Source organism: Geotrypetes seraphini, chromosome 8, assembly GCF_902459505.1.
Source record: "Geotrypetes seraphini chromosome 8, aGeoSer1.1, whole genome shotgun sequence".
Lineage (NCBI taxonomy): Eukaryota > Metazoa > Chordata > Amphibia > Gymnophiona > Dermophiidae > Geotrypetes > Geotrypetes seraphini.
In genome coordinates this window covers 31,554,036-31,575,622 of record NC_047091.1, presented here as the reverse complement: position 1 = coordinate 31,575,622, position 21,587 = coordinate 31,554,036, and the positions used below count along the sequence as shown (strand labels likewise).

Here is a 21,587-nt window from a genome sequence, read left to right as displayed (position 1 = left end):
AGGGTGGGTCAGAGCTGGATATTCGCGGTTTTTTGCCATTCGTGATCTGGCTCTGCCCCTATCCCCCGCGAATCCGGAGGGAGAAGTGTATTTTTTTTTGGGGGGGGGGGGGAATCTCGCTTCTATGTTAGCTACCAGATGGGCAGGGAGACAAGCTAAGTTATTGCTGTAAATTTGTTACTCTTGGATGAATTGAAGTGCAGGGATTGTAGATATCTTGACTGGGATCTTCCAGACAAGTGTGGGAAGATACATTTATTGTATGGTGGTTGCTAAGTTATTTGGAGGGGGTAGGAGCTCATTTTTTTCACCCACTCTCCAGAATTGACTTCTTTCTGCACCATCACCTTGAAAATTAGCACCTACAGAGCTGGATTGATCAGCACGAATTTAGATGCATCAGATATCATCAAGATTGTAATTGAGAGATAATCTTGACCATATGCTGTACCAGGAAGAAGAGAGTTTAATAAGAATTAAGGATGTACTGTTACTGTATGTATGAGAATGATACTTCTCCATGTTCTCATGAAGGAACAACACGATGCAGGCTGTTTGCTTAAACCATTGCTGTAGGGCAGGGGTCGGCAACCTGCGGCTCTTCTTGCATGTGGCTGTGGGTCTCCAGGTCCCGATCCTCCCTCCCCTCCCCCCAGACCTAACAAGGTACAGTACCTGATGGTCCATGGGGGGGGGGGGGGTCTTCGTGGCAGGAGCACAGCCCTCTCACGCTTGCCTCCTCGTGGCTGCTTTCTAAACTAGCTGCCGCCACCTCTCGCAGTTGCTTGCGGCATTTATTGTAGTACCACGAGCTGCCGTGAGAGGTTGCGGCAGCCATTTTTGGAAGCAGGAGCGAGAGGGCTGTGCTCCTGACACAAAGACTCCTGCTGGACCTCCAGGTACTTTGGTAGGTCCGGGGGGGGGGGGGGAGGAATCATGAGGTTGGGAAAGAGATTAAAGAGTCGGGGCCTGGAGAGGGGAGAAAACCAGGTTTGGGGGAGGGTCAGGGGAGGTAGGGATGAGAGATGCAGAGACCTGTGAAGGGTTAGTGGGGAGAGAAGCTACACCTTGCGGCTCTTTGCAAATCTTGGGTCAAACATTTTGGATAAATTAGCTCTTTGCTTTAAAAAGGTCGCCCACACTTGCTGTAGGGGGGAGAAGGGGGGAGTTTAATGTAAAAATAATGTCAAATGTCGTTTGTTGCTGTGTTTATTGTTGCTTTTATGAAGCTGTTGTATGCTGATGCTTGTTTCAACTGAATAAAGCTAATACAAAAAAAAAAAAATAATCCTCCACTTGAAGTTCCCAACAGAGTTGGGTGAATGTGATTTGCAGAAAATTTTATTTGCCATTGTTGGTTTTCTCTTGCTTCCAGTTTCTCTTCAAGGATGTGAAATTCATGCAGCTGCAGACTCAGACCTTCACCATTCAAAACGACGGCCAGGTGCCCTGCCAGTTTGAGTTCATCAATAAGCCAGACGAGCCTTCATATTGCAAGCAGTGGCTGACTGCGAATCCCTGCAAGGGGTTTCTCATGCAAGGTATTGCTCCCTTCAGTCTGCCTAGGGCAGGGATAGGCAACTCCGGTCCTCGAGAGCCATAGCCAGGTCAGGTTTTCAGGATCTCCACAATGAATGTGTATGAGATGGATTTGCATGCACTGCCTCCTTGAGATGCAAATCTAACTCATGCATATTTATTGTGGATATCCTGCGGTCTTCTACTCCCAATCAACAACAGTGAGACTTTATCTGGTAAGATCTTTATCAAATCCATTCCTATAAAAATGGAATCAAAAGGGTCAAAATATGATCCAAGATGGCCGACGGTCCCGGACGCTGAGTAGCACGCCGGAGGAGACTTTCTGAAAATTTTCTGCTGAACAGATTTACCTACCTAGAATGCCGCTGGAGCCTCGCGGCGTTCGGCGGTCCCCTCGTTCGGCAACATAGAAGAACTCCTGCGTCGGATGCAGGATATCCCGGCAGCGTCGGCACCCCCGCTGGAGACGCCTCAGAGGGGCGGAAATGAGGTGATCTCCTTGGGGCTAGAGACAACGTTGAGCCCCGACGCTAGGGCACCTCCCCCACCTCCTCAGGTTACCAGCTCCCCACGAGTGGAGGAGCTGCCAGGAGAAGGCAGGCATCTACCCTCGGAGGCCAGAGAGAACAGAGAGGAGAGCGTGGAGATGGACTCCCTGAGTTTTCAGGTGAGTCCAAGAAACACCGAGGACTTGGAAACACCAGGGATTACTTCAGGCCAGCAGAAGAATTGCCAGGAACAGCTGAAAACTGGTGAGACTATTCAAACTTTTAATCCTTCATATGTTATTGAAAAACCCAGAGAAGTAACACTGGATTCAATTTGGGATTTAGTGGCTGACCTTGCCAAGTCTGTCAAGCCCCAGCTTTTGCAGCTGGAAAATAAAATTATTCTTCAAGAAACTGAGATAAAAAACATAAAAGTTGAAATTGGTGAATCTAAGAATTCTATTGAGAATATACAACAGGAGTTAAAAGTATCAAAACAGCTTAATGAAGCAATAATAAAAGATAATACAAATATGCGTAGGAAACTGGAATCTTTGGAGAATTTTTCTCGTAATAATAATCTCCGACTGATTAACTTTCCTAGGATAGCCTCGGTGACACCTAGGGATATGTTGAAACGTTATATGTTGGAGATTTTTGGTATTCCAGAGGATACATTACCACCACTTACTCAAGTATATTACCTACCAATGAAAGCTATTAAATCACCATCTAAACAACAGGAGAATAATCAACTACTTAATGTTTCAGCAATCTTGGAACTTTCGGATAGAGAGCTAGTATCTCCGGCAACATTGCTTCTTACTGTGGCTCTTGCTTCAGATAAAAACTGGTTGCTTAGATTGTTCTTTAGAAATAAAATGAAAGAATTTCTTGGACAAAAAATATTCATGTTTCCAGATTTGGCACGGGAAACCCAGAGGAGAAGGCGAGAGTTTCTTTTGATGAAGCCAGGGGTTACATCTCTTGGTGGGACTTTTTTCCTTCGACACCCTTGTAAATGTGTAATACAATACCATATGAAGAAATATGTATTCTTTGAACCATTCCAGTTGACAGCCTTTTTGGCAGGAACTCGGCTGGATGAAGGAAAATTAAAATCAAAGTGAAGTGCATTTGAATAATGATATCCTTTCTCAGCCAGGGGATCTTGTTTTCCTAATACTTGAATTGATAGTTGTTAGCATTTGTTAAATATGTCCGCCTTATCCTTCTTGGATCTAATGTTGAGGACTTGAGCTGAATTTAAGCTAAATATTTATTTTATTTTATTTGATTATTATGTATTTTACCTTTGAGTATTATTTTCTTGCTTTTCTTCAACTTTCTGTACAAGTGGATACTTGATTTATAACATGTAAAATTTGATAAATAAATAATAAAAAAAAAAATGGAATCAAAAATAAAATTACTAGGAGTCATTATCGACAAAGACCTCACTTTCCATGATCACATCAGTTCGGTAGCAAAAATTTGCTTTTTTTAAACTTCGCCTTATTCGTTCCCTCACTTCGATTCTAGATACGGATGCAATTAAGATTTTAATTCATTCTTTAGTTATCTCCCACCTCGACTATTGTAACTCTCTTTTCAACGGACTCCCCCAAAAAGAACTCCGACGCTTACAAATAATTCAAAATACAGCAATAAAACTCATCTATAAAACTGGCAAATTTGACCATGTTACTCCACTTTTGAAGGAAGCACACTGGCTCCCTATTACACACCGTATCACCTATAAAACCATTCTGTTCACCTTTAAAATAAGACTTTCCCACCAGCCTTTATATCTTGATAAGCTTCTTATCCCACAATGCCCAACACGCCTACTGAGGTCAGCAGATCAGAAACTCTTGCTAATTCCTTCCATAAAAGACTTCTTCTACACTAGGAAAATAAACTTCACAGTAGTAGCTCCAACTCTGTAGAATGCTCTGCCAGAGCAACTCCGATTCGAACATCAACTTGATAAATTCAAGATAAGCCTGAAGACTTTATTTAGCGACGCCTTCTCCTGTATTTAGCGACACCTTTTTTATGTGTTTTATATATTTTATTTAAATTTTTTTTTTTTTTTTCTTTTTTCTCTTTCTTCTCATTCTTTTTTCTTTTTTTTCTTTTCTTATTCAGCAAACCGCTTTTATAAAGCGATCCCGCACCATATGTTTTACCCTCTCCCCCTTCTTCTTTTAACATGTAACTCTCCCCCCCTTCTCCCTTTTTCCCTCACTTTCATGTCTGTCCAGTTTACGTCCTTGGTGTGCACTTTCATTATTTTTTAATTATTTATCTTTTAAAATTTTTATTGTAAACCGGCCAGATACTTGCTGATGGTCGGTATATTAAAACTCAAATAAACTTGATATCTTGAAAACCTGACCTGGCTCCGGCTCTCGAGGACCGGAATTGCCTATCCCTGCCCCTACCCCAGACATCCGGATTTCCCCGGACGGCTTTTCAAAACCCTGGTCCTTTGTCCGGGTTTTGAAAAGCTTACAACAAATCGTCATCGGGTAGGAGGGCATCCGCCCAGGTGTAGATGCCACGTGATGATGTCATCGCATCACCTACGCGGATGCCCTCCTGCCCAACAAGAGCAGGCAGCGAGGAGTGGAACTGGGGAGTAATGGGGCAGGGATGGTAGGAACTGGATGAACCTGGGGGTGGGTTTAGGGGTCCAGATTTTCCGTTTGGAAAATCTGGTAACCCTATGTCTGCCTTTCAAGGGTTCTCCCAAATATTATCCAGATAGCAGCGACCTTCAACTGTTGTCAGCTAAATTATCCATTTTTAGTTCAGGTCTACTAAATACGCAGATTAAGTTAAGTACCTAGCATTGGAACTTAAGCTGGTGACCAAAGAGGGGAAATGTGGCCCCATATGTCTAAGATGTAATCGAAAGCAGAAGTTTTCTGCCCCTGTTTGAGCAGTTCTCATTCTGAATATGTCCCCTAAGAATGTTTATTTACCCATTAGCTGGTATTTGCCTTTTAGGGTAAAGAGGTTAGGACTCTTTAGCTTGGAAAAGAGATGGCTGAGGAAGGGATATGATTGAGGACTATGAAATCCTGAGTGGTGTAGAATTGTTCACTTTTCCCTAAAATTACAAAGATTAGGGGGACACTCTAGGTCCATGTTAGTTTGGGAGGCTGCTGTGTTCTGTGCCAGAAACCATACAAGGGGAGACTTAAATATATCCTATAGGAGTGGAGGGACATGGTAGATAAGACACAGAAGTTTAAATACTTGCATGGCCATAACGAAATGTACATACCTCCCCTCTGGCAACAATGCAACCTTCCTCTATGATGTGCTGTAATTTTCCTCCCTATTGTAACAGTGTATTCTTCCTCTCCGTCATGATGTAACCTTTTCCCCATGAAGTAGTATGGGCCTCTTATCTTGTAAATCGCCTTGAACCCGCACTGGATAAGTGCAATTAACAAATCTTGACTAGATTAGATTAACTGCACAAAAATCATACCTCTTCTGAAGGTGAGGAAACTGTAGAATGAGGGGTCATGATGTAGGGAAGAAGACTCGGAAGCAATGTCGGGGAAAATTGTTTCTACGGAAAGGGTGGAAATGCCTGGAAAGCTCTCCCGGAAACGCTAGTAGAGGCCGAAACAGTGATGGATTCTAAAAGGAGTGAGAGATTCATTTTATTTTATTGGGACTTATTAGCTGTCTTTTTGAAGAGATTTACCCGAGGTGGTGTACGACAGGGTCAGCCTACCAATGTGTGATATATAGGCGGATCCATTCCTAAGTAAGAAGAGAGTGGAAACTAAGCAATGAGTAATTCAGCTCAAAAACAGCTGGACTGATTTTAACATAAGAATAGCTTTACTGGGTCAGACCAATGATCCATAAAGCCCAGTAGCCCGTTCTCACGGTGGCCAATCCAGGTCCCTAGTACCTGGCCAAAATCCAAAGAGTAGCAACATTGGTACCGATCCAGGGCAAGCAGTGGCTTCCCCCATGTCTTTCTCAATAACAGACTATGGACTTTTCCTCCAGGAACTTGTCCATACTTTTCCTAAAACCAGCTACGCTATCCGCTCTTACCACAACCTCTGGCTACGCGTTCCAGAGCTTAATTATTATGAGTGAAAAAATATTTTCTCCTATTGTTTTTAAAAGTATTTCCCTGTAACTTCATCAAGTGTCCCCTAGTCTTTGTCATTTTTGACGGAGTGACAAATCAAAACGGAGAAGCCCATAGGAGCAGGATGGAGCTGCGGTGTCCACCTCCCCCCCCCCCCCCAAAAGGCAGCTCTCGGTGATGGCAGAGAACAAGTGCCATGTTTTTTGCACATTTACTTTTCTCTCTTAAACCTCTGTCTGTCTGTCCTTCAGGTTCTGAGGCTGTTGTTGATTTAGAGTTATTCGTTAACAAATCGACGGCAACCCAGCTTAACTCGGGTGAGGACAGCATCGAGGAGATTTTGGTGTTGCACCTGGCTGGAGGCAAAGATTATTTCCTTTCCGTGTCCGGTAACTACCTGCCCAGCTGCTTTGGAGCCTCTTTGCAGACCCTGTGCTACATGAGGGAACCTATTCAGGATCTGTCTGCAGAGTCCATCCGAGAACTGGTAGGTGGAAGTGCTTGAGAGAGGACTTGCACAGCGGGAGCCCAGAAGGACTGCTGCCCTCTTAGGAGCAATTTGGGGCCTGCAAAATTTCCCTTTTTGAAAACGCAGAGCGGGGTGGGTGCTTGGTACTAGCTGTGAAACAGGTGCAAAGGGGCCTGATTCTATAACCTTTATAGCAAGTCTTTTAATATGAACAATAAACAAGGTTTCTAGGTGGTGTACAATTAAAATGGATCTTTACATAAAAACAATGTACCCATGACCTATGTTTATTCAGATAAACATACAGATAAGTAGGCAAAGGAGAAGTCTACTAAAATGTTGTGTGGTCTTCGTGATAAAGCGTATGGGGACAGACTTAAAGATCTCAATCTGTATACTTTGGAGGAAAGGCGGAAGAGAGGAGATATGATAAGAGACGTTTAAATACCTATGTAATGTAAATGCGCATGAGTCGCGTCTCTCATTTGAAAGGAAGCTCTGGAATAAGAGGGCATAGGATGAAGTTAAGATGTGATAGGCTTCGGAGTAATCTAAGGAAATACTTTTTTTACAGAAAGGGTGGTAGATGTGTGGAACAGTCTCCCAGAGGAGGTGGTGGACATAGAGACTGTGTGAATTCAAAAGGGCCTGGGATAGGCACGTAGGAACTCTTGGAGAGAGGAAGAGATAATAGCTACTGTGGATGGGGAGGCTGGATTGGCCATTTGGCTTTTATCTGCCATCATGTTTCTATGTTTGTATAGAAGGAATACAAAAATTCTTCTTGGATAAAGTGGAAATAGCAGCAGCCATGGGCAATGGTTCACACACTACACAACAGTTGTAAAATAAATTAAATTAAATGTGATGGGGGCAGTCCTCAGTTTACACAACTGAACGCTAAGTCCAAAGCATCAGCTGTCGCTCTTTATACCCACTCAGGGTTTAGGAGGTATAACATCCCTGGTCTCACCCCTGTTGTGAATTACAGTGCAAAAAAATGCCTCAGTATAAATCAAAATGTGAAAAACTCGTGAAAAACACATTCACACTTGGCTGCTATAAACACAGTTCAGCATACATAGTTCATATCGGGCCATAGGCGAAAAAAGTCCAACAGGATATAAAGCTGGAACTGACAGTAAAAATTATACACTGTACTTATCTTTTTGTAGCTGTAATGTGCAACAATCATCAAGGCTTTGGGTGGCGCTAGTTTTTTCAATGTTTAGAAATGACATCATTATGCCACTGACGTTCTGCAGTTTAAATTTTTGTGGCGTTCCTCTCCTTCCAACGCCATTTTTCTTTCTAACCTGGTGACTGGGGTTCACTGGACATTTGTGCTGTATGTTCTTCCAAGCAGTGCTAATATTCCAGAAGAAGTGGGTTGTTCCCCGAAACGGAAGCTGTTGAATTTATAGCAAGCACACGCCTTGATGATTGTTGCATGTTACAGCTACAAAAAGATAAGTACAATGTATAATTTTTACTATCAGTTCCAGACCTTACCTGGTGGTCTAGTAGTGACGCGGGGCAGGAGCGATCTTCTACGTTCCTGCCCCATGCAGAGCCATCATCAAAATGGCTGCCATGAGTTCCCGTTGTAGTCTCGAGACCTATTCATATTCTTCATTCATAATCCATTAGAGCAAAAACCAAGAATAGCCAGAACAGTGAAGCAGAATGCTTGAATAGGGATAAGCAGAACAAGTGGAAAGCATTCGGGCAGTAAATAGCTCCTGATGAAGCAGTTGTGAAACGGACACTGTCGATCGTTGCTATCTGAGTCACTGCTGAAATTTAAGATAAGTTTATATTGATTTTTGCTCAAATGGATTATGAAAGAAGATTATGAATAGGTATGAAAAAGTAAATAAGTCAATGGACATTTTTGGAGGAGGTTTATCCAATTGGTGATGGGCTCCTAAAATTCCCACGGAGAGTTACGTAGATAACCCGTGTGGGTACCCACTGAAATCTTTTCCTCCTTGAATTTGAATGTTCACATTAGGTTTCATTTTGGATTCTTTTGCTATGGGACTTTACATATATTTAATCAGAATATTTCTTGGGGTAAAGTCAGCCCGTAGGTATATATATAATGATATCTTTATTGAGATAAACCACAGCAATCCCAGATGGTTGAGTAAATATGGACACGGGCCATGTTTCGGCGTTATCTCCTGCATCAGGAGGAGACCAGGAATGCTGAGGCAATATAAGTGAGGTAAATGATTTAAAAAAAAAAAAAAATACACAATCTTCTGATTCACCCCCCCCCACACACACACCTTTTACAAAACTGTAGTACGATTTTTTTTTCTTCATTTTACCACGTTTTCTCAAGTCATTTAGCACTGATTTGCTGTGCTGTGTTTTCAGTTGCTGCATTGGATAGTTTTAGGAAAGATCATCTTTAGTTTGCACAACAAAGCAAGTAATTATTGTTTTGTGTTTATTTTTTAAGTCACTGATGCCCCTGCACATAAAAGATGACTTTTATGTTCGAGACAAACCGTTGGATATCCCCAAAGAAATTTGGATGATGGTGGACCACATGTACCGGAACATTTCCCTGCAGGTTTGTCAAGGCGCTGCCTGTGATAACAGGGTGGAGGGGGATGAGGGACTTTCCTTAATGTCACCGACAGTGGCATAGTAAGGGGTGGAGGGTGGGGGAGTGGTCCATCCCAGGCGCCGTCTTGGTGGGAGCGCTGGTACCCATACTCCTCTCGCTCCCCCACTCCTTCTCTGCCCTCCCCCACTACTGTGCACTCACGTGCCCCCTTCTCTCCCCCCCCATAACTCTTTAACGTTCCGGGCGTAAGCAGCAACTCCATCCTGCTGCTCACACCAGCGTTGGCTCTTCCTCTGACATCACTTCCTGGACCCACGCCTAGGAAGTGACATCAGAGGAAGAGCTGGCGCGAGCAGCAGGTTGGGGTTGCTGCTCGTGCCTAAAACGTTAAAGAGGTATTGGGGAAGGGAAGAGGCACATGTGGCAGAAGGGGGCTGGGAAGGAGAAGAGGGCGAGGGAGGGGTGCCTCTCACCCTCGCTACACCACTGGTCACTAGTGTTAGGACAGCAAGATTCTACGTTGGGCCGGCTTAACCCAGGACGCTAAAGACTTCCCTTGTCCTCATCTTCTGATGCTGCTGCCCAGTTCTGGCATAGGTCATAGGTCAGCTGCTACCGCTTTACGCTGACGCTGGCTTTGAAGCTGCTTCCTACCGGGACCAGGCAGTAGCATCGGAGGAGGGAACTGATTGGGGGGGTGCGTGGCCTGGGCCAGGGCGATGCCATTTTCTTGAGCCCCTAAGGACTGTTTATTATGTAGCTCAACTGGCCAATGTTTTTGCTGCTACGGCTGCTCTGTGATCCCCTTTCCTACAGGCCCTTTCTTCCTCGCCTTCGAAGCCCAGGCCGAGCTTGTGGAGAAGGAGTCCCGAGAAAGGAGAAAGGGTGGGAAACTCTGCATGCTGTAAAGAGAAGAATTTATGGGGAAGAGAAGTGGTGGTTTTCCCAGGTTATTTAAAATACTCATAATTAACCCAGTCCTAAGGGACTAACCGCAAAGGTTAGTTTTCAGAATATTCACAGTGAATATTATGGAAGTGAACAGTGGACAAGGCAAACATTGTCTGATTTGAACTTTTTCCCAGATTTTTTTTTTTTTTCTTTTATTGTTCAACTTTAGTTTTTTTTTTAAAATTTTTTTGGGGGAAGGCCAGTATTTAGTGTTAGTTAACCAAGAGAGGCACTGACTCCATACTTAGCACTGACCTCGTCCTCGCGGGATATTCAGTGGTACATAATGGACAGTGCTGCTGAGAATATATTGGCTGACTGCTGCAGCACTATCCAGTGAGTGACAGGGTAGTCTGGGGAGGAACTGAGAGTTGCCTTGGCGATACTAATACTCAGCAGCACTAGCGCTTGGACAGAGAGCAGCTCTAGATATCTAGGTCTAGCCAGCGGTGGCCAGTGTTCAAAGAAACTCTGACCGCTGCCAGCTGAACATTTCTGCTCCTTATTGTTTTAAAACATTTTTATGCACTTTAACCTATGAATTCACTTGATTTGGGTTGTGCTGCCTGACTTGCGTGAATATGCATGCACTACTTTCAAGGGACAATGGACGGGCTATGCTTTTTTAATGCTATAATTTGATATTAGCTTTGCGTGCCACGGAAGTCTTGCTTGCAGATCGGTCATACCTTACTCATGCTGGAAATTCTAAAAACCTGAAAGGCTGAGAACCTGTGCTCTGGTAAAGAACTGGAAGCAGTTGCGTAGCAAGGGGGGGGGCGTGTCCCTTGCTTTCCCCTGTACCATTTTAGTACCCTGGCGCGAGGTTGCTGCCTACGTCGGCATCGGCGCTCTCTCATGCTACTTCTGGGACCTGCGCCCAGGAAGTGACGTCAAAGGGCGAGGTGACACCAACGTGGGCATGCTGCTCATGCCGGAGAAGATAAAAAGGGGAAGGAGGGAGACCGGGAAAAGGGTGGGGGAGGGGCACCAACGACAGGAAGGCAAAGTAGACTCTTTTTCTTAAATAGTTGAGGCGCTCTTTAAGGCTGCTGATGGATGATGCATTTATGTTTTTTAGTATGGATATCCCAAAAGCCCGATAGGCTTGGATATTCCTAAAGACTGAAAATCATCTACAGTCCAACCTCGGTTTGTAAGTAACGTGGTTTGCGAGTGTTTGGCAAGACGAGCCGAACACTCCAGCAAACTTTGACAAGATGAGCGCCATCCTGATAAATGAGCGTGTACACGCAAGCACGCACGACCGACGACGTGCGTGTTTATACGTAATGTGTGCGTACGTGATTGTTTATCGGGATGGCGCGTATCTCAAATACAGTACTGTATAGCAGCCCGCTCTTCAGATGCCCAGACCGGCTATGTGGACAGGTAGGATGGCAGAGGCATCGCCCTGAAAAGCATCCATCAAGAGGGCAGTGCCTGCAGCTGTACGGGGACCCCGAGGGTTGCCAGTCACTGGCCACCTACAAACTGCTGAAGGGGCTGCAGCACCCGGGCATCATCCAGGCAGGTACCCACCCCTGGGCCACGTCCTCCTTAAAGCACCCCTTTTGGGTTGTGGAACGAATCGTTTGAGTTTCCATTATGTCCTATGAGGAAATTTGCTTTGATATATGAGTGCTTTGGATTACAAGCATGCTTCTGGAATGAATTATGCTCGTAAACCAAGGTACCACTGTACTTTTATAGAGTTTGAACTATGAGGAATCTACGAGACCAATTTTCAGCTGCCTAAGTTGGGCAAGCTTTCAGCTGAATTGAATTATGGGGTGAGGGAAGACGCTGCTCTGCTCTGTATCCCAACCATTAGAATGCATAAGAACTTAGGGCTCCTTTTACTAAGCCCGGAGCGCTGAATGCTCCGACGCTCATAGAAATTCTCAAAGCGTTGAAGCAGCGTCGGAGCATTTAGTGCTCCGAAACCTCTACTGTAGCTCAGTAAAACCCGGCATTCGTGTAGTATGTATACAGGCTACTTACCCCAGGGGTGAAGAGTGGGACCTAATTGTATCAACACTAGGATCTGTTTGTCTTACAGGAAGATCTCTTCCAGCAGCCTGGCTTACGGTCTGACTTTGAAGCAATCCGAGACTGTTTGGACACCGGAACGCCTGAATCCCTCCGTATCCTTTCCCCGTCTCCAGCAAATATATAATGATATTGCTATGTTTTTTCAAAGGTACACTACTGTGCATTTTCTACTCGTACATCTGCTGACATGGAGTTATTTACCATTACAAACTATGAGGGCAATATTGAGCCTAGATGCCTAATTCATAAAGATGTACGTATATGTTGAGCCAGGATCCCTGTTTGAAATTAGGCCTGCTCCTTCAGCACTTAGACTTGGATGCATAAGTTACATAGAGAAGAGCTGAATGTCGCCATCTTCTGGTTGTGCTTTCAGCATGGCACACTCTAAGCCTGCCTTCATTGCAGATGCCTAAGTTCAGTGAATCGCACCTAATGGTGCCTATTGGAGAATGACACGGGGAAAAAATCTGTCCCCGGCCCACCATCCTCTGCACCGCCCCGTCACCGCCGTTCCCTTCACCGCCCCGTCACCGCCATCCCCGTCACCGCCACTGTCATCCCATTCACCGCCCCGTCACCGTCCCCGCTGCATCCATATAAGCCTTAGTACTGTAATATTTAGCTTATTCCTTTTTATAAATCAAAGTTCCTGCTGCTGAACTAGAGAAAGAGATGTTCAGCTGGCAGGGCTTTGTTTATAAATTTTTATCAACACAACTAATATACTACTTTATCCTAAAGCAAAAAATAAATAAATAAATAGAATTTTTTTTTCTACCTTTTGTTGTCTGGTTTCTGCTTTCCACATCTTCTCATTCAATTCCTTCCATCCACTGTGTGTCTTCTCTCTGCGTCTTCCATTTGCTGTTACTGTGCCTCTCCCTTCACCCCCTCCCACAATTGGTCTAGCACCCATCTTCTTCCCTCCGCTCCCCCATAGTCTGGCATCGGTCTTCTTCTTCCCTTCCAGCGTCTTCTCTCCACTCTGCCTTCCACATTTCCAAGGAAGAGAAACTTTTCCCTTTCACCTCCTCCTTCCTTGTGTGAGCTGGAACACGCGGTCCCCGCAGCCCTCACCCACACGCCGGCTCGATCATTTAACCAGCTTCCTCTCTCCAGCTCTCCTTAGTTTGCCGGCTTTCTTTTTCGGCGACCGGCACGCTTTCAAAGAGCCGCGCATGCACGGCTGCTCAAAGTTCAATCTTCTGCTCTGCTGCAACTTCCTGTTTCCGGTTGGGTCAGAGCAGAAGATTGAATACTGAGCAGCCGCGCATGCGCGGCTCTTTTGAAAGCGTTCCGGTCACCGAAAAAGAAAGCCGGCAAACTAAGGTGAGGTGGAGAGAGGAAGCTGGTTAAACGATCGAGCCGGTGGGCGGGTGGGGGCTTCGGGGACCACACGATCCTTTATGCCTCACTGCAGTGACAAGACCATTCACCGCTCCACGGGGCGGTGATGGCCTTGTCCCCGTCCCCGCAGAGGCTGCTAATTTTCATTCCCCGTTTTTGGCGGGTTACCCGCGGCTATAAGCGGTAGCCGCGGGTAAATCGCCACCGTGTCATTCTCTAGTGCCTATGTCCCACGCTGCCCCCCTAGCCACGCCCATTTAGGCTAGGGGGGCAGCTGTAGACGCGTTGCCAGCACCTACACTGTAGATGACTTCCCTGCACCTACTTTTTTTTAAAAAATACGTTTTTTTAAATCGGTTTTAAACTATGCGGTCAGTTACTGCGTCAATTAAAGAAAATGAAAACAATTAAGTTAGGCAGTAATAGAGCGCCAACCGCCGCCTAACTTACTGCGCCATTTGTAGAATATGGCCTTAAGTATCTCTTATAAAATAGCTAATTATGTGGCCTTTACACATAAAGCAACCTGGTATATAACATATGCTAGCTAAATTCTGTGATCTTTCACAGTCAAGATTTCCACGTGGGTTCCGACCACCCAATACAGTGGCTGACTGGTTTAGCTAAGTGATTTCAACCTAGAATTACAGGAGAAGTCCCGGTCCTCTGGATCAAGCTCCTGATGGGTGAATATGGAAAAAGATGATTGAACACTGAAATTTGCCTCAAGCAGAATCGGGATTTTTCTGACTCCCTCTCATCTGTCTTTTTGAAGTACCAGATTTTGGTGTCTGTGTGTCCTGTATAAGAGAGGCTGGAAATAGGCGCCTTCCTGCCCAGTTAACCTAACGCCCTGTCACAAAATTTCTTTCCACGTGACTAAATCTGGCCCCAAAGGAAAACTGAAATGACAATCTTTGTTGCAAGCGATTAGTTTGTGCAAATTAAACTCCTGAGGTGATCTTTCCTACTGCCTAGGTTTCCATGAGGATACTTGTAGTCCAGTGGGAGGCTCTGGATCAAGGTCCTGATGGGTGAATATGGGAAAGGATGATTGAACCCTGAAATTTGCCTCGGGGAGAATCGGGATTAGAGAATGACAAGAGGACAAATTTTTCTCTGTTCCCACCAGGAACTCATTTTCTCATCCCGTCTCCACGAGTTCTTTTCTTGTCCAATCCCTGCAAGCTCTGTCCTTATCTGCACAAGCCTCAAACACTTTAAAATCATAAGTGGTCAAGGCTTCTGTGGTTAAGGCAGAGCTTACAGGAATGGGACAGGAACAGCGATAGAACTCGCGGGGACGGAACGGGGAAATTGAGTTCCTGTGGGGACAGGAAGAAATTTATCCCCTTGTCATTCTCTAATCAGGATCTCTCTGACTTCCTATCATTTCAGTCTTTTTGAAAGAAATGGTTTGTTCGCCATATTAGTCCACTTTTAAAAGATAATATGTAGAAATAAAACAAAAATTAAGGTGATACCTTTTTTATTGGACTAATGAGCATTGTTAGATTAACTTTTGAAGTCTTTTTGTATATATAAAAGATGTTGGAAACAGGTGTCTTCCTGTCCAATTAACCTAAACGCCAAAATTTCTTTGCATGTGACTAAATTTCCTTTTTGTTGCAAGGGATTAGTTTGTATACATTAAAAACTCCATTTTCTTTATGAAGGATCACGTGACGCCATGCAGCGGGACAGACGCTAGTCTGTGTCTCTCCCGCTGCCCTTCGCAGATTCCCCTCCCTTGTCGGGTATCCTTCGGCTTTTGAGCCCTGGACCGGACCCTCCGCTGCCTCCTCTCCCCCGGACACTGTGGGCGAGTTTCGGGCCGATTTCGCGGTGGCGTGTAGCTGGAATCGGCCCGCAGAGAACAGGACCGCGGCAGGCAGGGAGAAGCCAAGATGGCGGTGCCGCCGAGTCCAGAAGCAGTCACGGGATCGTCGCTACAGTGGTCAGTAAGGGAGCATTCCTGCACATGAAACGAGGGGAGATTAGGAGAGGGGAGGTTGGACTCGCTTCAAACGGAGTTCCTGGGGACTTCTAGAAGAGACAGTGATCTGGCCCTGAGAGCTGGTCTGTGTCTCGCTCTCCCGCGGCCCCCTGCAGCTTCTCCTCCCTTAACAGGCATTCTCTGTCCTTGAGCCTTCGGACCGGACCCTCCGATATCTCCCCTCCCTCCGGTCGCTGTGGGCGAGTTTCGGGCGGCTTGTGCAGTGGCATGTCGCTGAAGTCGGCCTGCAGAGAAAAGGACCGCGGCAAGCAGGGGGAAGTTAAGATGGCGGCGCCGCCGAGTCCTGGAGCTGCTACGGGGGGGCCGGCTTGGATAACTGAAATCACGGCCGGAGTTACGGCGGCGATGGAGCTCGTGTTGGAACAAAAGCTCCTGCCGTTGGATCACAAGCTGGCGGTGGTCCAGGCTTCGCTGGATGCTATGGGCCAGGAGACGGCGGCGTTCCGGCAGCGGGTGAGCGATGTGGAGGATAGCCTGCAGCACGTGGAGGATGTCCAGACAACACAGCAGCGCCTTATTTCTGCTCTCGAGGATCGCATTGAGGACCTGGAAAATAGATCACGCCGGTCCAATTTGCGTTTTATCGGATTTCCAGAGGCTGTAGCGGAGCGGGACTTGAGAGGCACGCTGGAAGCCTGGTTAGCTGCCTCCGTTACCTTTCCTGCGGATCTCGGCCCGCTTCGTATCGAGAGGGCGCATCGCCTGGGTCTCAGTTCAGCTCATCAGGCCCGGCCACGGGTGGTAATAGCAAAGATCTTGAACTATGCTCACAAACAGTCTATTCTTCAGGCGGCCCGGGGCGAGCGAGTTCTCACCTATCAAAACGGCAGGGTGCTCTGTTTTCAGGACTATTCTACAAAAGTGGCTCAGCAACGGCGGGCATTTGCTCCGGTGTGCTCTACGCTGGCGGCTCGCCATGTTCGCTTCGCCCTCCTCTACCCGGCGAGGTTGAGGGTCCATCACAATGGCACTACTCAGTTTTGTTCTACCGTAGCGGAGGCGCAGAGCATGTTGGATGCGTGGAATGTGGACCTGCCTTCTACTAGTGCCGCTGGTGTGATCTCCTCTACTGCTGGTCCGGCTTGATGGCTGCCGGTCTTCAGAGACACTCTTTCTTCTGGAGTTGGTGCAACTATGGTCTCCTTCTGGGATCTTTGTCAGGTCCTTAGATGGCCCTGTGCGGCTATGTCTTTGATGGTGGCGCCGCTCGGATTTTGTGCTTCCAGATGCCACGGTGTCCCTGGACTTTTGCTGGATTTCTCTCTTCGGAGCTCCTCATTCTTCTGGCTCGACTACAACTTGGGACTCCTTCTTGGATTTGGCTGGGACCTTGGTTGGACTTCGGTCTTTGACTGGGGCGCTGCTCAGCTTTTGTGCTTTTGACTTTCAGTGGTCTCCAGGCCCTTGGATGTGTGGGGCTTTCTAGTTTCTTACGGGTGGCCGGGGCCTCTCTCTACCCCTAAACGGCCCAGGCTGTGTTGGGTGGACGGTGGCCTGGATCCATCTTTTGGAGCGGGTGTTGTTGAGCTTGTTGACTGGGGTGAGGGGCGTGCATGGGGACGAGTGGTTGGCGGCGTGTCTGATGCGATGGGGGGAGGAGAGTTAGAGTGGGGGTTTTGGGGTTCCTGTTGAGTATGAGTTTTGGGGTTCTTGGTTTTTCATTCTCAAGGGATATTAGGGGGTGGATAGGGTCTGGGATTAGGTTCCTTTGGGTCGGGGGGCCCTTCCTGGGACACAGAGGCATTATATGAGGATGTCTTGAGATTGGGAGATGGGTTCTAATTCTGCTAGGTTGCTCTTGGGGGTTTGTCCAGTTCTCTTCGCTATTTTGGGGGGGTTTCTGTGGAGGGGGCGTCTGTAGTGATTGGGTTCCTGTGGGGACCAGAAGGGTTGGGGTGGATGGGATGGGAGGAGTTTAGTGGGGTAGGATTGGTCTGGTTGGGTTTGGGGGTTGGGTTGGGATGGGTGGTGGGTGGGGGTGGGTTGTTGTTGGGGGGGAGGGGAGGGTGGGGTGGGGAGGGTTGTTGTTCTTGTTCCATGGTGACCGCAGGCACTGGCTTCCGCAGGACTGTGGCCTTAGGAGGGGGGCTTGCTGGGACGCCTCTTCCTAGGCTTTTGAATTTTTTGATTCCTTGTTGGGTATTTTTGTTCCATTTTTATGTCCCTTAAGTTATTATCTTGGAATGTGGGGGGCATTCATTCCCCAATAAAGCGACAGAGGGTGCTTCGACAGCTGCGGAGGAGCCGGGCGGACGTGGCCTTTTTGCAGGAGACGCATTTGACAGCTGCGGAGCATGCCAAACTGCGAACCTGGTGGGTGGGGGATGTCCTGGATTCCCCGGCGTTGGGTAAGAGGGCTGGAGTGGCTATTTTGGTGGGTAAACATCTTCATTTGGAGGTACAGACTGTCCTTAGGGACCCGGAGGGTAGGTATGTGATAGCCTCGGTTAGTTTGAACTCTAAACCTTACATTCTCTGCAACCTTTATGCTCCCAATAGCCCGGGCGTGGGTTTTTTTCATCATTTAGCAGACCTTTTGTCGGTCTATGGAGATGTTCCTCTGTTGGTGGGGGGGGATTTCAATGAGGTGGCGGATCCTCTTTGGGATAGATCGTCGGGGGTGGGGAGGGAATCTCGGAAATCTGCTACTGGAATTGAGATTCTTTGTGCTTCCCTTGACTTGGTGGACGCCTGGAGGGTCTTGCATCCCTTGGAGAAGGATTTCACTCACGTTTCTCGGGCCCATGCTTCCTTATCTCGTATAGACTATATTCTCTGTTCCCGCTCTGTGTTTGCAGAGGTCGTAGAGTCTACGCTGGGGCCTATTGAGGTATCGGACCATGCTTGGGTGGCGTTGGTATGGCAGTTATCTCGGACGCCGGGGACCCCTCGGGGTTGGCGCTTTCCTTGCCACCTTTATCGTGATAGTAAATTTCACGAACATCTGGTAGCCCGGTGGCGCTCTTTTCAGGATACCAATGCAGCTCATTTTGGTACTCCTTCGTTGGCTTGGGAGACGGCAAAGGCGGTCCTTCGGGGTGAGATTATTTCCTATGCTAGTTTTCAGCGTAAAGCGCGCACACGAGAGCTGCTTCGGCTGGAGAGACTGGTTTCTTCTCTCCGTCGACGCTACGGCACCACTCGGGCACTCCCGGATAGGGCTAGATTGCTGGAGGCTCAGTGTTCGCTTAACTCTCTGTTACACCAACACGCTCGTCGGTCTATGGAGCATTATAGGTATCATCTTTATCGTTTTGCGAATAAGAGTAGTAAGTTTCTTGCAAAGCTAGTTCGACAGCAGCGGGGTAGTTCGCGTATTGCTTCTCTTCAGACGCGGAACTCGGAGATAGTGCATACTGATGGAGACATCAACAGGGAGTTGCGGGATTTCTTTGAGAACTTGTATTCTGCTCCCTCTGACCCTCTGCTAGATGGGGAGGTATATTTGGCTGGTCGGGATCTCCCGACTCTTTCAGCTTCCTCTCGGGAGCAGTTGGAGGCGGAGGTTACTGCAGGGGAGATTGAGCGGGAGATCCAGGCTAGCGCTTTGGGTAAGTCTCCTGGCCCGGATGGGCTACGTAGCGAGTTTTATAAGATATTGCGAGCTGAGGTGGCGCCTTTGTTGGCTTCGGTGTTTAACGAGGCGGTCGGTTTGGGGGAGCTCCCTCGCCACTTGAATGTAGCACAGATTATTGTTCTGTTGAAACCTGGGAAGGATTCGACTAGACCCGAGTCGTACAGACCGATCTCTTTATTGAATTTTGAGGCTAAGCTTTTTGCTAAAGTTTTGGCCACCCGTCTTGCCTTGGTACTCCCGAGTCTTATTTCTGATCAGCAAGTGGGTTTTGTGAAGGGCCGTGCGATTGCTAAGAATGTCCGCCGTATATTGGCGGCTTTGGAGCGGACTGCACAGGATCGGGTGCCTTCTTTGATGATCAGCTTTGACGCCGAGAAGGCCTTTGACCAGGTGGATTGGGGCTTTATGTTTGAGGTCCTGCGAGTGTACGGTCTCGGCCCCTGGTTCATTCAGGCGGTGCGGACTCTTTATGAAAACCCGGTGGCCCGTGTGTGGGCCAATGATACCCTTTCTGATCCTTTTCCAATTTGTAGGGGTACTCGCCAGGGATGCCCCCTTTCACCTTTGTTGTTTGTCCTGACTCTGGATCCTCTCATTCGGGATGTGCAGGGTAACCCGGACATTATGGGAATGGTCGTGGGGGCTCATCATTTTAAACTGGCGGCTTTTGCCGATGACCTCTTGGTTTATTTGACGGATCCTCGGGCCTCCCTCCCTGCTCTTTTGGAGTGTTTTCGTGAGTATGGGGATTTTTCTGGTTTCCGTTTAAATAAGCAGAAGTCGGAGGCTATGGCGTATCCGGAATCTTTGCGGGTGGACTGGGGGCCGGATTTTCCTTTGCGCTGGGCGGGATCCTCTTTTCGATACCTTGGTATTTTGTTGTCTATGGATGTCTCCGCGCTTTACCGTTTGAATGTTGATCATTTGTTGCAGGGAACTAAGGGGCTTTTACGGCGCTGGTTGAATCTCCCGCTTTCCTTGATGGGCCGTGTTCATCTTTTTCGCATGATTATCTTCCCGAAATGGTTATTTGTCCTGCAAACGCTTCCATTCTTTCTTTTGGAAAAAGATATCTTGGGTCTTCAGAGACTGGTGATTTCATTTTGCTGGGGGGGTAAGAAAGGTAAAATGCATCGTTCTTTCCTTCAGGGGTCCTGGGCACAGGGAGGTTTGGGTCTTCCCTCGATTCGTTTGTATAATTTGGCATGCTTGCTTCGGCATGTCCGGGATTGGCTCTTTCTTGGCTCTCAGCATACTGATCGGGAGTTGGAGGTTGATTATTTTTTTCCGTGGGCTCTGCCTTATCTTTTACAGTGGGACGGGAAGGTGCGATTGGGGCCTGGGGCCCGTAGCTGCTTGGTGGAGCCGCTTCGTCGGGCTTGGAGATGTGTTTCGCGGATGTGGGGTCACTCGCCTTTTAGTTCTGTTCTGCTGCCCATAGTGGGCAATGCGGCCTTCAGTCCGGGACAGGACAATGTTGTTCTCAAAAGGTGGGCGAGGAAGGGACTCCGAACTTTGGAGCAGTTTCTCCAGATGGATGGTAGCGCTGTTCCTTTTTTGACTCTCCAGGCGTCCTGGTCTTTGGGTGCGACGGATCGGTTTGCTTATATGCAGCTCTCACATTATGTAGCCTCCTTGCCCAGGGACTCATTGACCCAGTCTTTTGCTATCACTGTACGCGACTTTTTCTTTGATGCTCAGTGGGATTGGCTTTCTATCTCTCAATATCATCGCAGATTGGTGGCTCTGCAGCCTCGGAGGGATTATCAGCGGCTTTTGGCATCTTGGGCCCGGGACCTGGGATGTCGCCCGCGGGTGGCGTCCTTGGCTCCTCTGGTGCGCCGGATACCTCGGGTGGTGCAGAGCGCCGAGCTCCGGGAATGTCACTTTCGGGTCTTACATCGGGGATATGTCTCGCAGCAGCGGGCCTTTTATTTCGGATGTGCCCCTACGGCTATTTGTCTGAAATGTCACCGGGTTGATAATTCTTTGGCACATGGGGTGTGGCTGTGTACTTCAATTTCTGCCTTTTGGATGGAGGTCCGCTGTTATTTGGAATCTTTGGTAGGTTATCGGCTCCCCTCATCGGTGGAAGGGACTATTTTTTTGGCGGAGGGCTATTTAGGCGGCCTTTCTGCAGGGGATAGCCAGCTCATTCGTAAGGGCTATATTGTGGGAATGAAATGTATTCTTACTCATTGGCTTCAGGACTCCCCGCCCACCATCTGGTATTGGCGCAATAAATTGCATCTATTAATGGACTGGGAGTCCACGTCCGCTCGGTTCTCTGGATCTCGGAGCAAGCTTTTTCTGTCTGTTTGGGCTTCTTATTTGGATACTTTGCCCCCTGTGATAAAGAGCCAGGTGGTCAATCGCTTGCGGAAGCCAGTTGCCCCCGTCTTGCCAGTGGGTTGAGGGTGGGGTTTTG

At 47.5% G+C, this 21,587-nt stretch overlaps 1 protein-coding gene across 10 annotated transcripts in view; it reads left to right on the top strand.

Moving 5' to 3' along the window:
• Window positions 1-21,587, top strand: part of INPP5B (inositol polyphosphate-5-phosphatase B) — a 117,201-nt gene that overhangs the window by 83,628 nt on the left and 11,986 nt on the right. For all 10 annotated transcript variants that reach the window (XM_033954317.1, XM_033954316.1, XM_033954315.1 and 7 more), the window contains 4 exons: window positions 1,376-1,541; window positions 6,411-6,646; window positions 9,099-9,212; window positions 12,223-12,307. In XM_033954317.1, the coding sequence (XP_033810208.1) occupies window positions 1,376-1,541; window positions 6,411-6,646; window positions 9,099-9,212; window positions 12,223-12,307 (601 nt within the window). The remainder of the gene's footprint in view (window positions 1-1,375; window positions 1,542-6,410; window positions 6,647-9,098; window positions 9,213-12,222; window positions 12,308-21,587) is intronic.